Raw genomic sequence first — 17,748 nt, 5'->3', positions numbered from 1 at the left:
ACCTCAACACAATACAATTACACATACAGAGAAACTCTACAGGACCAGAGACACCTCAACACAATACAATTACACATACAGAGAAACTCTACAGGACCAGAGACACCTCAGAGAAACTCTACAGGACCAGAGACACCTCAACACAATACAATTACACATACAGAGAAACTCTACAGGACCAGAGACACCTCAACACAATACAATTACACATACAGAGAAACTCTACAGGACCAGAGACACCACAACACAATACAATTAAGAAACTCTACAGGACCAGAGACACCTACAATTACACATACAGAGAAACTCTACAGGACCAGAGACACCTCAACACAATACAATTACACATACAGAGAAACTCTACAGGACCAGAGACACCTCAACACAATACAATTACACATACAGAGAAACTCTACAGGACCAGAGACACCTCAACACAATACAATTACACATACAGAGAAACTCTACAGGACCAGAGACACCTCAACACAATACAATTACACATACAGAGAAACTCTACAGGACCAGAGACACCTCAACACAATACAATTACACATACAGAGAAACTCTAACAGGACCAGAGACACCTCAACACAATACAATTACACATACAGAGAAACTCTACAGGACCAGAGACACCTCAACACAATACAATTACACATACAGAGAAACTCTACAGGACCAGAGACACCTCAACACAATACAATTACACATACAGAGAAACTCTACAGGACCAGAGACACCTCAACACAATACAATTACACATACAGAGAAACTCTACAGGACCAGAGACACCTCAACACAATACAATTACACATACAGAGAAACTCTACAGGACCAGAGACACCTCAACACAATACAATTACACATACAGAGAAACTCTACAGGACCAGAGACACCTCAACACAATACAATTACACATACAGAGAAACTCTACAGGACCAGAGACACCTCAACACAATACAATTACACATACAGAGAAACTCTACAGGACCAGAGACACCTCAACACAATACAATTACACATACAGAGAAACTCTACAGGACCAGAGACACCTCAACACAATACAATTACACATACAGAGAAACTCTACAGGACCAGAGACACCTCAACACAATACAATTACACATACAGAGAAACTCTACAGGACCAGAGACACCTCAACACAATACAATTACACATCCAGAGAAACTCTATTGTCCAGTCTAGTAGGACACACAACTGAAAAGGGAAATTGATCATTTGTATTGAACAAGTCCAGGTGGTCTCCCCCTGTTTGTCCGTTTTCTTCAGGTTGGTTCTCTAGTATTGGTAGGAAAACATCACTAGATGGATCTTCGTGTGCTGACCCAGCTTCTTGTGTTTGTGTTAGGATCGCTATGGCGCCTACTGAAGAGACCAGGACGACCAACACCCAGCTACAGGGGAGAGGGAGCCACGACGTCATACTGACAGAGAGTGGAGGGGAGGGGAGGGGGAGCAGAGCACATCACTACTGACTGGTATCTGTAGTGAGAGAAGGGAAGAGAGATTGCATGAATGGAGGGAGACCCTACACCCTGTCTGTCCATCCACCTTTTAGAGTGAGACAGAGTTTTATTTTCAGTGAAGAAAGCTCTGGAAGGTGTAAAGTATTTTTTTTTCTGTTCTAACTAGTCTTGTTTTCTATACTGTTTTGGTCTCTGATTTCAAACACATATGAATGATATAAAGTATTCTCTAAGAATGATATGATAACCAATCCTCTGTCTGTTGAACTATGCTTTTTGACATTGTGTTTTTACCGTGTGTTTTCAACCGTCTCTCGCTATTTTAACAGACAGAGCCGTTTAACCATTCAGCATTAACATCATCAAAGGGAAGCAGTTGTCCAGTACGGTTGATTTATCTCTTCATTTTAGTTACCGTGACAACGGATGACATTCTCTGGTCTGAATGGAGTTGAGTTAATCACACAAAGTTCCATTGTAAGAATGTTTTAACTGAACTCCGCACAGCATGAATCAAAACACAACACCTCCACTCGCTGACTGAGTGACGCAATCTTCCAAGGTCAGGAGATGGACGGGGAACGGAGGGGGGGTTATATTTTAGAAACGTAATGACCTAGCCCATCTTGCAGTGCAATATGAGTTCTTCACCAGGGTCTGAAAGGTTTTCAGTCGGGTCAGAAGAAAGGTTGGCTTTCAGCCTTTTTCAATAGAAAGAGTTCGGTGTGTGTGTTTCTTAGGAATGATCGGGTGCTTTGACTGAATGGTCGATGCTGGTAAGAATGTGGATGGTGGTCTCCTTCAGTCCATGCTTATCCAGTCACTGGGTTTACAGAATCACACCACACAAACTTTGGGAAGCCATATTAACCTCTAATGTTGAGAAACACACTTGTATAGAATACATGAAGACCTGGATCTGAGTTCACACGGTCTTTTGTTTCTACCCTAAGATAAGTTACTTAGACATGGGAGGGAATGCAACTCAGCTGTGTTTCTGCATAATGCTCTTTTCTATTGAGTTTCTGTTCTAAATGAGTTTGATCCCTCATTCTGTACTAAATGGGAGTTTGATCCCTCATTCTGTTCTAAATGGGAGTTTGATCCCTCATTCTGTTCTAAATGGGAGTTTGATCCCTCATTCTGTTCTAAATGGGAGTTTGATCCCTCATTCTGTACTAAATGGGAGTTTGATCCCTCATTCTGTACTAAATGGGAGTTTGATCCCTCATTCTGTACTAAATGGGAGTTTGATCCCTCATTCTGTTCTAAATGGGAGTTTGATCCCTCATTCTGTACTAAATGGGAGTTTGATCCCTCATTCTGTACTAAATGGGAGTTTGATCCCTCATTCTGTACCGTCTTGTTGAATGGCAGGAGCAATGACTAATGGAAGACGTGCTCATCAGACTGTTGTGAAACCTGTGACTGGACAGAGCCTGGCTGTCACTCGGTCCCTCGTCGTTTGATGTTTATTTCTGGTGACCTGCCTATGAAAATGAGAGACCGGGTAAGAGGAGCCGACCACCGCTGGTCAAATGGAACCCGGGGGGGGGGGTAAATTCACTGAGGTGTAACGCCAAGAACAGGGCCACCTCAGTACTATTTGAGACGGTCCGGTCACGAATGCCTTACGTGGCAAAGAAAATATATGAATGGATGTCACAGGTAGAAATGCTATATAATACATATAGAGGTGACGTGATTACCTCTTGTTCCTGACTGGTGTGTGTTCTACACAATACATTTCTATCTGATATCTCATCACGAACAGACAAGGGTGTCTGGTATCACAGAGCCTGGAAGGTGGAATTGCATTATAACGGTGTTCCAGGCTGTCTCTCTTGCAGTTGCGCTGTGTATCTCAGAAGATTGATATATAGATTGACAATTGTTCTGCAACTACAAAAATAGATGACCTTGAATGTCACCATTGGCAGTAGTAGCGGGGGTTGATCTAGCACCTTCCATAGCTCTAGATATGCACTTGGTTCATTACAGAGTTGAGGCTCTCGTTCCCGGGCTGCATCGCAGCAGTAATGGACTGGAGAAGGTTACTCCCTCGTGGACAGTCCCCTTAGTTTGATATACACCACAGGAGGTTGGTGGCACCTTAATCGGGGAGGACAGGCTCGTGACTGGAGCGGCATGAAACACATGGTTTCCATGGTTTCCAGGTGGTTGATGCCATTCCATTCGCTCCGACCATTATGAGCCGTCCTCTCAGCAGCCTCCACTGATGGACATGTTAGATGGTTGTCTGTTGACGGGGAAAGGATTCTCAAAAGGCAGCTCCTGCTTCTCTAACAGCCGTGTGTTAGTTGGGGTCAGTGTTTTTACGGTAAGCCCCAAACTTGATCCTGGGGCCCCGTTTTGGTTTTTGCCCTAACGCTACACAGCTGATTTAAAAATATTCAAAGCTTGACGAGTGTTTTTATCAGCTGTGTAGTGCAAGGGCAGGACTGAGTTTGGGTGTGAGTGTGTTCACCCATGGCTGTCACCATGGGGATGGGTTTGAGTGTGTTCACCCGTGACTGTCACCACGGGGATGGGTTTGAGTGTGTTCACCCATGGCTGTCACCACGGGGATGGGTTTGAGTGTGTTCACCCATGGCTGTCACCACGGGGATTGGTTTGAGTGTGTTCACCCATGACTGTCACCACGGGGATGGGTTTGAGTGTGTTCACCCATGACTGTCACCACGGGGATGGGTTTGAGTGTTCACCCATGACTGTCACCACGGGGATGGGTTTGAGTGTGTTCACCCGTGACTGTCACCACGGGGATGGGTTTGAGTGTGTTCACCCGTGACTGTCACCACGGGGATGGGTTTGAGTGTGTTCACCCGTGACTGTCACCACGGGGATGGGTTTGAGTGTGTTCACCCGTGACTGTCACCACGGGGATGGGTTTGAGTGTTCACCCATGACTGTCACCACGGGGATGGGTTTGAGTGTTCACCCATGACTGTCACCACGGGGATGGGTTTGAGTGTTCACCCATGACTGTCACCACGGGGATGGGTTTGAGTGTGTTCACCCATGACTGTCACCACGGGGATGGGTTTGAGTGTGTGGCCTGGTCTGTCCCCCTGGATGTCCCACTAGTGATGAAGAATGGCTATCCCAATGTCCCATCAAAACAAGTTATTTATTGTAGGCTACAAAAATAGTTAGATTTGTGTCAATAAAGATTGAAATCCATCACTGTGGTTGCTGACTTAAGTTCATGGGCTGTGTTTACAAATGCTGCCCAATTCTTATCTTTTGCAGAGCTGATCTCATTGGTCAAAAACAAATCAGATTTGTACTGTGTGTGTAAACGCAGCCGTAGTAGCACATTACATAACAGCAAATGAATGGTAGTTATGAAAACCTACCTAAGATAAACACAATGACATGATTATTATTCTGACGATTTATTGAACACATTTGTAGGATTCATTAAAAAAAAAAAAAATCGCACAATTTCAAATAAGTAAATTAGACTTTTCCTTTTTCCTCTGGTAAGTGAACTTTTGAAAGGCACTCGGAGCCACAACATTCTACTTCCCCCAATCATCTTAAACAAAAAAAATAATCACACAGGGAATACTACCTGGTTTCAATGTATTTCCAGATGGTTGTTCTCAAGTACTCTGGATAAACTACAAAAATCGATTCTTAATTCTCAACCCCAATTAAGTAACAATTAGATGGGATGGCAGGTCGTCAAGTGGTTAGAGCGATGGGCCAGTAACCAGCAGGTCGTCTAGTGGTTAGAGAGTTGGGCCAGTAACCAGCAGGTTGTCTAGTGGTTAGAGCGTTGGGCCAGTAACCAGCAGGTCGTCTAGTGGTTAGAGCGTTGGGCTAGTAACCAGCAGGTAGTCTAGTGGTTAGAGCGTTGGGCCAGTAACCAGCAGGTCGTCTAGTGGTTAGAGCGTTGGGCCAGTAACCAGCAGGTCGTCAAGTGGTTAGAGCGTTGGGCCAGTAACCAGCAGGTAGTCTAGTGGTTAGAGCGTTGGGCTAGTAACCAGCAGGTAGTCTAGTGGTTAGAGCGTTGGGCTAGTAACCAGCAGGTAGTCTAGTGGTTAGAGCGTTGGGCTAGTAACCAGCAGGTAGTCTAGTGGTTAGAGCGTTGGGCCAGTAACCAGCAGGTCGTCAAGTGGTTAGAGCGTTGGGCTAGTAACCAGCAGGTAGCCTAGTGGTTGGAGCGTTGGGCTAGTAACCAGCAGGTAGCCTAGTGGTTGGAGCGTTGGGCCAGTAAGGTTGCTGGATCTAATCCCCGAGCTGACACGGTAAAAATCTGTTCTGCCCCTGAACAAGGCAGTTAACCCACTGTTCCTAGGCCGTCATTGTAAATAAGAATTTGTTCTTAACCGACTTGCCTAGTTTTTTAAAAAGTACATATATTAGGAACACAATTAGGTAGTTCATATCAATAATTTAGAATACAGCATATTTAATATACAAATGTTGGATTTCTTATCATGGTCACATACATTGGCACAGTGGGAAGAAAAACAAATGAACAATCTGACAAACAGAAGGGCCCAATTCTCTCCTTCCTCCAATTAACTAGTTGAAAGGAAGTGACTAGCATACGAAATATGGTGGAAACTCCCACGAGCCCATGCCAAATGCCAATCTAGATTTGTGGGAAGGAGTGAACAAGTGCACACTTTGGGAGAAAGGAGATATTAGGACAGCCCCATAGAGAGAACGTCAACCAGCCTCAAAGTCATTCGCTGTAATGCTGTAGGACCAACAGCACAGAACCCATCAGGGCTGGCTGTAGTGGGTTGTTTAACTGGAGACATTTAGGAGGGATTGTTCCCAGTGACAGACAGCAAAACTGACTGGCAAGATGGTGATCATCCCCAGCGGTGCCAAAGATATCTCATACCACTCAGTCAATAACACCGCTGGGTAATGTAGTTTACAAAAGGAGAACTAAATCACACAATCGGCATCAATTCATCAAGATCAGTCTGATGGTAGATATGACTGAAATCACTCAAATTATAAAAAATAAAGAACAAGGTGGGAATGCAAAAGGCAAGGATCCGTAAGGTACTCTGGCATGCCCTAGCAACAGAACGGAAGGATCCGTAAGGTACTCTGGCATGCCCTAGCAACAGAACGGAAGGATCCGTAAGGTACTCTGGCATGCCCTAGCAACAGAACGGAAGGATCCGTAGCATGCCCTAGCAACAGGAAGGATCCGTAAGGTACTCTGGCATGCCCTAGCAACAGAACAGAAGGATCCGAAGGATGCCCTAGCAACAGAACAGAAGGATCAGAGCAACAGAACAGAAGGATCCGTAAGGTACTCTGGCATGCCCTAGCAACAGAACAGAAGGATCCGTACCAACAGAACAGAAGGATAGCAACAGAACAGAACAGATCCGTAAGGTACTCTGGAACATGCCCATGCCCTAGCAACAGAACAGAAGGATCCGTAAGGTACTCTGGCATGCCCTAGCAACAGAACAGAAGGATCCGTAAGGTACTCTGGCATGCCCTAGCAACAGAACAGAAGGATCCGTAAGGTACTCTGGCATGCCCTAGCAACAGAACAGAAGGATCTGGCATGCCCTAGCAACAGAACAGAAGGATCCGTAAGGTACTCTGGCATGCCCTAGCAACAGAACAGAAGGATCCGTAAGAACAGAAGGATACTCTGGCATGCCCTAGCAACAGAACAGAAGGATCCGTAAGGTACTCTGGCATGCCCTAGCAACAGAACAGAAGGATCCATGCCCTAGCAACAGAACAGAAGGATCCGTAAGGTACTCTGGCATGCCCTAGCAACAGAACAGAAGGATCCGTAAGGTACTCTGGCATGCCCTAGCAACAGAACAGAAGGATCCGTAAGGTACTCTGGCATGCCCTAGCAACAGAACAGAAGGATCCGTAAGGTACTCTGGCATGCCCTAGCAACAGAACAGAAGGATCATGCCCTAGCAACAGAACAGAAGGATCCGTAAGGTACTCTGGCATGCCCTAGCAACAGAACAGAAGGATCCGTAAGGTACTCTGGCATGCCCTAGCAACAGAACAGAAGGATCCGTAAGGTACTCTGGCATGCCCAACAGAACAGAAGGATCCGTAGCATGCCCTAGCAACAGAACAGAAGGATCCGTAAGGTACTCTGGCATGCCCTAGCAACAGAACAGAAGGATCCGTAAGGTACTCTGGCATGCCCTAGCAACAGAACAGAAGGATCCGTAAGCCATGCCCTAGCAACAGAACAGAAGGATCCGTAAGGTACTCTGGCATGCCCTAGCAACAGAACAGAAGGATCCGTAAGGTACTCTGGCATGCCCTAGCAACAGAACAGAAGGATCCGAATGCCCTAGCAACAGAACAGAAGGATCCGTAAGGTACTCTGGCATGCCCTAGCAACAGAACAGAAGGATCCGTAAGGTACTCTGGCATGCCCTAGCAACAGAACAGAAGGATCCGTAAGGTACTCTGGCATGCCCTAGCAACAGAACAGAAGGATCCGTAAGGTACTCTGGCATGCCCTAGCAACAGAACAGAAGGATCCGTAAGGTACTAGCAACTCTGGCATGCCCTAGCAACAGAACAGAAGGATCCGTAAGGACTCTGGCATGCCCTAGCAACAGAACAGAAGGATCCGTACTCTGGCATGCCCTAGCAACAGAACAGAAGGATCCGTAAGGTACTCTGGCATGCCCTAGCAACAGAACAGAATCTGGCATGCTGGCATGCCCTAGCAACAGAACAGAAGGATCCGTAAGGTACTCTGGCATGCCCTAGCAACAGAACAGCATGTTGGATCTGATTTGAGGGTCCCCAGTTGAAGTACAGCAGATTAACCAGCACAGGTTTCCAGTGAGTCTGTGGGGGACTTGAGTCCCTGTGTGTCTCTGGCTCTGTATTTTACTGAGTCTCCCTCTTTAGTGTCGATCCCTATCCAGCTGGCCAGGAGACCTTCAACCACCTCTTGCCCTCAGCCCCAGTTATAGAAGTAGATCTTCTGCCAGACAGGTAGGTAATCCATTAGAGGGCCTGGAAGGATAAGTGGAGGATAAGGTTAAGCCAATCAGGACAATGAACACATTGACTGGTAGAGTTTGGAAGCCACAGTGCATGTCAGCAGACAATGGACCACCAACAATAAGGTAAACAACAGAACAAATACATCCCATCCCATGTTCAGAGACTTGGTTTCTATAAAACGTCAACACTTACGAGCAACCAGCCCGACGCCGGGAACATTGTCTGCCAGAAACCGGAGGAGGAACAGGATCTTTGTCCTACGTGAAACAAAATCAAAAGGTTTAAAAAGCACCCCTTGTGATAGAAAATATGCAATGTTTCAATGGTCATTATGGTGAAGAATTTCTCTAGACAGAGAATCTGTTGTTCTGATTCTACTTACTCAGAATCTGTTATAGTTCTGATTCTACTTATTCAGAGAATCTGTTGTAGTTCTGATTCTACTTACTCAGAGAATCTGTTGTAGTTCTGATTCTACTTACTCAGAGAATCTGTTGTAGTTCTGATTCTACTCACTCAGAGAATCTGTTGTAGTTCTGATTCTACTCATTCAGAGAATCTGTTGTAGTTCTGATTCTACTCACTCAGAGAATCTGTTGTAGTTCTGATTCTACTCACTCAGAATCTGTAGTTCTGATTCTACTCACTCAGAATCTGTTGTTCTGATTCTACTTATTCAGAATCTGTAGTTCTGATTCTACTCAGAGAATCTGTTTCTGTTCTAGTTCTGATTCTACTCAGAGAATTCAGAGAATCTGTAGTTCTGATTCTACTTATTCAGAGAATCTGTTGTAGTTCTGATTCTACTCACTCAGAGAATCTGTTTTAGTTCTGATTCTACTCACAGAGAATCTGTTTTAGTTCTGATTCTACTCACTGAGAATCTGAGAATCTGTAGTTCTGATTCTACTCACTCAGAGAATCTGTAGTTCTGATTCTACTCACTCAGAGAATCTGTAGTTCTGATTCTACTCACTCAGAGAATCTGTAGTTCTGATTCTACTCACTCAGAGAATCTGTTGTTCTGATTCTACTCACTCAGAGAATCTGTTGTTCTGATTCTACTCAGAGAATCTGTTGTTCTGATTCTACTCACTCAGAGAATCTGTTGTAGTTCTGATTCTACTCACTCAGAGAATCTGTTGTAGTTCTGATTCTACTCACTCAGAGAATCTGTTGTTCTGATTCTACTCACTCAGAGAATCTGTTGTAGAAAGGGGAGCGGAGCAGGTAGTACAGAAGCAGAAAGGCTCTCCTCCTCACCTCCGCCCTCTCCCGCCGGTTCAGAGATTTAGTGTCACTCAGCAAACCAAAACTGTGGAGAGAACAGACCAGGGGTAAGAGAACAGACCGGGGTAAGAGAACAGACCGGGGTAAGTTCTGAACAGACCGGGGTAAGAGAACAGACCGGGGTAAGAGAACAGACCGGGGTAAGAGAACAGACCGGGGTAAGAGAACAGACCGGGGTAAGAGAACAGACCGGGGTAAGCGAACAGACCGGGGTAAGCGAACAGACCGGGGTAAGCGAACAGACCGGGGTAAGCGAACAGACCGGGGTAAGCGAACAGACCGGGGTAGCGAACAGACCGGGGTAAGAGAACAGACCGGGGTAAGAGAACAGACCGGGGGTAAGAGAACAGACCAGTGGATACCTCTTTATCCCACTCATGTTTCAGTGCCTCCTTCATGACACTGCTTCTAAATGGCCTGTATAGAAGAGTATGTCTGTGGCTATTTTGTTTTAATAGTGGAAGACATATCATGTGTCCAGTCAGTGTGTGTATTTATTTAGTCATTCCTCTTAGCACGTGTCAGTGTAAAGAGAAGAAAGCATGGTTACCTGGTCATTTCCATGGCTCCAGACACGAGCCATGGTTTCCAGGAGCCTCTCCCACACATTCCCAGGCAGAGCACTGTGTTTAGGAGCAGCGTTGAGGAAAACACACCCTCTGTGTGAGAAATCCTTGAGGGTTCATCTACCATTGATTAGGTCAAATACTGGTATACTGTATATACAGCGCAGTGATGTATTCCACTAGTAAGGGACGTGCTGTTGAGATGAACAGAATGCTTCCAGGCCATACAGAGGTACGATATGGAATCATGCAACCATTTCAGCCAATGTACTTTATAGCTGCCGTACCAGACCACAATCTATAGAGGCAGTAATCATGTGATGACATTGTGCACGTTTAATTCTCTAGTGTCTCTGTGGCAGAGTCCCAGAGTAGGAAGGATACAGTGTACCAGCGGGCGTCCAATGTACATGGACTCTGCTATGGTCTCCTGGACCCCCAGGGCAGTGGGACTAGAGGTCAGATCCTCCTCCACAGCACACCTCTTCTCCCTACTGGGGGCTGCCCACAGACGGGTCTGCACAGAGGGAGCTGAGAGGCGAGAGAGGAGAGAGAGAGACAGACAGACAGAGAGGTAAGGGACAGATAGTACATTCCTGATAAATAGTATTGGCACTGTCCTAAATGCAAACATTGTACTGGAACATGTGTAGTCTTACCATTGCCCAACGGCCTCATCACCCTCCCTGACCGCTGGCCCACAAAGGAGCTGTCATCCTGGTGGTCATCGTGGTCCTCATCTGTAAGGAGGGAGACGTACAGAAATATATTTATGTCCAAGTAGTAGTTCCAGGTTGTCTGGATTGTAAAAAAAAATGAGTTAAACATAAAATATGTCCGACGAGCAAACTCTTGACTTGTGTTACCGTTGCCGAGCTGTGCCTCCCTGTCCAGGGGGGTAATAGGAGGGGAAGTCTGCATGCCAGATTTGTACCAGAAGAGCAGTAGGAAGCGCAAGACGGCTCTGGAGAAATGTTGGACAGAGAGAAAGAACAGAGAGGGGAGTGAGGTGGAAGGAGAGAAATGGAATGTAACACCAGGCAACATAACACCCCAGTAACCATGACGTTTTTCAACAATCAGAGACAATCTAAAGAAAAGCACAGGTTATAATATTAGACCTACAGGCTGACATTGTCTTTACTAATCCACGTATCACTGTATATCTCATTGTCTTTACTAATCCATGTATCCCTGCATGTCTCATTGTCTTTACTAATCCATGTATCCCTGCATGTCTCATTGTCTTTACTAATCCATGTATCACTGCATATCCCATTGTCTTTACTAAATCCATGTATCACTACATATCCCATTGTCTTTACTAATCCATGTATCACTACATATCCCATTGTCTTTACTAATCCATGTATCTCATTGTCTTTACTAATCCATGTATCTCTGAATATCTCATTGTCTTTACTAAATCCATGTATCACTACATATCCCATTGTCTTTACTAATCCATGTATCACTGAATATCCCATTGTCTTTACTAATCCATGGCTATCTGCATTGTCTTTACTAATCCATGTATCTCTGAATATCCCATTGTCTTTACTAATCCATGTATCACTGTATATCTCATTGTCTTTACTAATCCATGTATCTCATTGTCTTTACTAATCCATGTATCACTACATGTAACCCATTGTCTTTACTAATCCATGTATCTCCATTGTCTTTACCATAATCCATGTATCTCTGAATACTAATCCTGACATATCATTGTCTTTACTAATCCATGTATCACTGTATATCCCATTGTCTTTACTAATCCATGTATCACTACATATCTCATTGTCTTTACTAATCCATGTATCACTGTATATCTCATTGTCTTTACTAATCCATGTATCACTACATATCCCATTGTCTTTACTAATCCATGTATCTCATTGTCTTTACTAATCCATGTATCTGCATTGTCTTTACTAATCCAGACACCTGAAACCCCATTGTCTTTACTAATCCATGTATCACTGGATGTCATATCCCATTGTCTTTACTAATCCATGTATCACTGTATATCTCATTGTCTTTACTAATCCATGTATCTCATTGTCTTTACTAATCCATGTATCACTGTATATCTCATTGTCTTTACTAATCCATGTATCTCATTGTCTTTACTAATCCATGTATCACTGCATATCTCATTGTCTTTACTAATCCATGTATCACTGTATATCCCATTGTCTTTACTAATCCATGTATCACTTCATGTCTCATTGTCTTTACTAATCCATGTATCACTGTATATCTCATTGTCTTTACTAATCCATGTATCACTACATATCTCATTGTCTTTACTAATCCATGTATCACTACATATCCCATTGTCTTTACTAATCCATGTATCACTGTATATCTCATTGTCTTTACTAATCCATGTATCACTGCATATCTCATTGTCTTTACTAATCCATGTATCACTACATATCTCATTGTCTTTACTAATCCATGTATCTCATTGTCTTTACTAATCCATGTATCACTTGTCTTTACTACATATCTCATTGTCTTTACTAATCCATGTATCACTACATATCTCATTGTCTTTACTAATCCATGTATCTCATTGTCTTTACTAATCCATGTATCTCATTGTCTTTACTAATCCATGTATCTCATTGTCTTTACTAATCCATGTATCACTACATATCTCATTGTCTTTACTAATCCATGTATCACTGCATATCCCATTGTCTTTACTAATCCATGTATCACTGTATATCTCATTGTCTTTACTAATCCATGTATCTCATTGTCTTTACTAATCCATGTATCACTACATATCTCATTGTCTTTACTAATCCATGTATCACTACATATCCCATTGTCTTTACTAATCCATGTATCACTACATATCTCATTGTCTTTACTAATCCATGTATCTCATTGTCTTTACTAATCCATGTATCACTACATATCTCATTGTCTTTACTAATCCATGTATCACTACATATCTCATTGTCTTTACTAATCCATGTATCACTACATATCCCATTGTCTTTACTAATCCATGTATCTCATTGTCTTTACTAATCCATGTATCACTGTATATCTCATTGTCTTTACTAATCCATGTATCACTGTATATCTCATTGTCTTTACTAATCCATGTATCACTGTATATCTCATTGTCTTTACTAATCCATGTATCTCTGAATATTTGTTTTACTTAGTGCACTATACAGCATGTTGTAGATCGATCAAAAGGGATGAAGTTAAAGCGTTGGTTAGATATCGCTCCACGAGGGGCTCCTTCATTCCTTACTTAGTGATCTGGATGAGCACTATGACCAGCCAGCGACCTCCCTCCCCCCACAGCCTGGTGGCCCCCATCTCCAGGAACACCTCCATGTACTCCACCACTGACAGCCAGGTGAGAAGCCTCTGCTGAGAGAGAGACTGAACAAACAACCGCACACACACACGGTCAGGGATTGCACAGTCAGTTCCAATAGCACTTCCCTGTTTCAGAGTGTTTTCTTCCATGTTGTGCCTAATGAACACAACCCAGCACATATTTAGACTATTGTGATTGACCAGGTGGAGGTGGACCTCACCATGCGTAAGGTTAGACTATTGTGGACCTCACCATACGTAAGGTTAGACTAATGTGATTGACCTCACCATGGGTAGGGTTCGACACAGCCCTTTACGCAGAATGCCATCATTAAGCAGCACCAGCAGGTTGGAGGCAGAGTACACTGCAAAAACACACACAACAAACTGATCCAACAGTTGAGGTTCCTGAATGCTTCTGGTTCATGGTTCTACTGCGGTCAATAAAACATTAACTGTGAGGTAAAGTGAGGTGCTAACCTACCCAATTCAGAGATTTCATGGGAGTCAGTGAAACGCCCTGTGAAACAGACACAAAAACACTTGAGGACTGATGGTATGTCAAGCTGTTGTAATGTTGTTTCAACAGAGAACCAATCAAAGAACTTGGCTAGATATTTCAGATAATAATTACATTTCATATGGTAGAGTTACACCTGCCATGGGCCATGCCAGACTCTACACAGGACTACTGACAACACTATGTGACAAATAGTTATATTTAAAGTTTGCACTCTGAAACATGCATCAGATGCTTGGCTGTGACTGTTTTTCATTTGCTGAATTAGAGAATAACATTCCTTTGTTTTCATGATCAAACACGAGATTGTAGTGTTGAGAGGCACATCAGGCGATGGATGCATGGCAACTTGAATACACTTTATGCTGCGCTTAGAACAGATGGGAACTCAGACATCTCCCACTTCGACTTCAGTGCGTTCAAAAACAAATGGGACCTCGGGGGGAAAAACTACTACTTCCGACTTGAAAAACATTTTTGAACGGTCCATCCAAACCGGGGAAATCAGGCCTCTTTCTGTAGCTCCGATTTTCCGACAAAAAATATCACTGACGTCATGATTTGACCTCGTATTATATCCGAGTTCCCAGATGTTTCTGAACGCAGCAAGCCACTCGCTCTGGCTCTCACTTTTAAACTCACCTGAAATGAGGTACGACAGCGTTCTTACGGTGCTCTCCAGTTGTCCAGTCGCTGCAGGGTTCTTCGTAACGTACTCCCGATACCGCTCGTAGAGCCGGGTCAGTTTATCGGTGTACAGTTTAGACATTGCACTAAACTACTAAATCAAAACATGTACTGAAACGATCACCTATACATTATACTTCCGCAACTGAAGTCTGCTTCCTGTGACGAAAAACACCGGAAGTAACTTTTTAGTATTATGTTAGAATACACGTAGCAGGTTATTGAGACTTTGGTTAATGTTTGGAAAACGTTTAGGGCACATATCTGTATAAGATTGTTATATCTGTGGTTAGGGTTGGCGAAAATAGTCTAATAAGCTGCTACGATAATCACTTCCGGTCGTAGCTTTATCGAAGGAGCGTGAACATAGTATGTCCCTTCTTGTGACAGGGAGAAAACTGACTGCACAGGTCGCCGAAGGCAAAATGTTTTGAGTGTGTTCGAGCAGTAAGCAAGGCGAAGCCGACTGTCGACTAAAGTCGGCGAGTGAGGTCTGAGAGGTGCATCTCCGACAGCCAACAGTCGGACACCAGTGGTTTTCCAACAGCAGGGCTCAGATCAACATGATATTGTCAACATAGCTGATATTGTTTATAACCATTTTTCTGTATAAATGTCAAAATAAACTTGTGTATACCTCCATATCACACACTACAATGCATTGGTTAGAGAGATTCCCTGTAGCTTTAGAATCGCAATAAAGATTTTTCCTGTTCCTTGCAAGTCTTTGGCAACGTTCGCGTGGGTCAAATCAAACACAAAATGATTGGTTTGCACATAGTGCCTCCCACAATGCAGGTGACTGCATGGTGCAGTTGTTGAGAAGCGACTTCATAAATAAAAACGGCATGACCATTGATTACATGATTTTTGTCCAAGTTAATGCAGTCCACATGTAGTTGCAATTTGGTCATATTTGTACATAATGCAACATTATGTTTTGAAGAGACAGGCACAGGGTACATTAAAGACCGACTGTACTCTCATGGAATTTACAATTGAACGATGGGAAGTTATTTTTTGTAAACGTTTGTTTCATAAGTCTGATATTTTGGCTTTATGCTACAATGTCTATTTGGAGCTCTACAAACGTTCCTCCCAGGTAGTGTTGGAAAAAGTACCCAATTGTTATACTTGAGTAAACGTATAGTTGAAAGTCACCCGGTAAAATAGTACTTTAGTAAAAGTTTTAGGTTTTAAATATACTTAAGTATCAAAAGTAAAAGTATAAATCATTTCATATTCCTTATATTAAGCAAAGCAGACAGCAACAGTTTGTTTTTAAAATGTACGGATAGCCAGGGGCACACTCCAACACTCAGACATGATTTATAAGAGATGCATTTGTGTTTAGTGAGACTGCCAGACCAGAGGCAGTAGGGATGGCCACCTGTTATCTTGATAAGTGTGTGAATTTCACAATTGTCCTGTCATGCTAAGCATTAAAAATGAAACAAGTACTTTGGGTTGTCAGGGAAAATGTATGGAGTAGAAAGTTAAATATTTTCTTTAGTAATGTAGTGAAGTAAAAGTTGTCAAGAACATAAATAGTAAAGTACAGATACCCCAAAAAACGACTTAAGTAGTACTTTAAAGTATTTTTACTTTAGTACTTTACACCATTGCTCCCAGGTGGGCTTCAAGTCATTAAGAGAGTGTGGAACTAACATGTCGTATATATGTTAACCTTATGTCTTAATTCTAATAAAGCTGATAAAATAGGTTATGTTTTGCTGTATCAACATATATCAACTGATTTAAATGGTTGGTATTTAGTGAGGCCCCCAAAAGGCTCTGACTGCATGTGTGGGTATGTATTTGGGTATACAGACCCGCGAGACATTGTGCTCCTCAGGAAGAGTTCAGATTGTTTTGCGACCCCCATCCCTGGTCTAGCTCGTCCCCACACACATCCTGACAGACCAGCAGGTCTTTACACCCGGCCCAGGACCCCGGTAACAATTCACAGAAGTAAATCAACGTTCCCTTTTATAGCAGAGCATGTTTTGTTGTGACAGAATACATTTAGAAAGCTTTACTGACTGAGGTTGTATATCCTGAGCGGTATTTGTTAGGTTGTCAGAGTAACCATGTTTGGGAAGAAGCAATATCGTTAACTTAGCCTACAGTACGAACAGTGGCGGTTTTAGCGTGTACATTTTGGTGTGGGAAAAAAAAATGGGATGCATACCTGCAAAGCAACGACACAACACAACACTAAACAATACATTAATTGCACTATAACGGTGCCAACAAACTGTTAGGGCCTACATAAATCTGTCCCAACAGCAGTCCCAACACCTTACCACTGCTACAACTGGCTATCAGCAGAGCCTTGTCTGGCAGCGAAACAGTTCATTTAGTCTCATTTACTGCCTTTAAAAAAAACATAGCTGATATGGCTGACTTGCTTAAACAAATGTGATTTCTACTGACAATTGAGTTGTACAAACTATGTCATAAAGGAACGACAAGCAGATAAGAGGCAATCTGTAATTTCGATTAAAGACATTAATGAGCGAGCTAGGACGGACGTAGTCAATATAAAAATTTGTTTAGTACTTTTGAAATGTACAGAACATGGGCCATTCTTACAGTGTTCTCTCTGTACACCAAGTCAGAATCATAGGATAAATAAAGGGGGCATATAAGCAGACAATGAAAGCTCTTACAATATTCAATGATTACAGTTCTAAAAAACAGGTTATAGGCTACATGTGCACCACCAAGTCAGAACAGTAGGAGAAATTAAGAGGTGAAAATAGACCAAATTATTAGGGTGAGGCACATATGCTACTAACAGCTTACTACACAACATACATCACATGCTGACATA

At 43.1% G+C, this 17,748-nt stretch overlaps 1 protein-coding gene across 4 annotated transcripts; it reads right to left on the bottom strand.

Annotated features, from left to right (window-relative positions):
* Nucleotides 1-8,208: 8,208 nt before the first annotated feature.
* Nucleotides 8,209-15,085, bottom strand: pex16 (peroxisomal biogenesis factor 16). Of its 4 annotated transcripts, none has more exons than XM_046335425.1 (11): nucleotides 14,868-15,085; nucleotides 14,190-14,225; nucleotides 13,994-14,070; nucleotides 13,635-13,768; nucleotides 11,197-11,318; nucleotides 11,014-11,094; nucleotides 10,739-10,885; nucleotides 10,339-10,411; nucleotides 9,762-9,813; nucleotides 8,691-8,755; nucleotides 8,209-8,507 (listed from the first exon to the last, which is right to left on the bottom strand). In XM_046335425.1, the coding sequence occupies exons 1-11, from the start codon at nucleotides 14,992-14,994 to the stop codon at nucleotides 8,459-8,461; spliced, it is 963 nt and encodes a 320-aa protein (XP_046191381.1). In that variant the 5' UTR covers nucleotides 14,995-15,085; the 3' UTR covers nucleotides 8,209-8,458. The 4 variants fall into 4 exon arrangements, with proteins under 4 accessions (XP_046191381.1, XP_046191379.1, XP_046191380.1 ...); XM_046335423.1 differs by having other exon boundaries at nucleotides 9,694-9,813; nucleotides 14,868-15,081; XM_046335424.1 differs by having other exon boundaries at nucleotides 9,694-9,813; nucleotides 11,221-11,318; nucleotides 14,868-15,080.
* Nucleotides 15,086-17,748: the final 2,663 nt, after the last annotated feature.

Source organism: Oncorhynchus gorbuscha, unplaced genomic scaffold (genome assembly GCF_021184085.1).
Source record: "Oncorhynchus gorbuscha isolate QuinsamMale2020 ecotype Even-year unplaced genomic scaffold, OgorEven_v1.0 Un_scaffold_748, whole genome shotgun sequence".
Classification (NCBI taxonomy): domain Eukaryota; kingdom Metazoa; phylum Chordata; class Actinopteri; order Salmoniformes; family Salmonidae; genus Oncorhynchus; species Oncorhynchus gorbuscha.
Note: the sequence above shows the minus strand (reverse complement) of the source record. Positions and strands in the feature narration are given on the sequence as shown.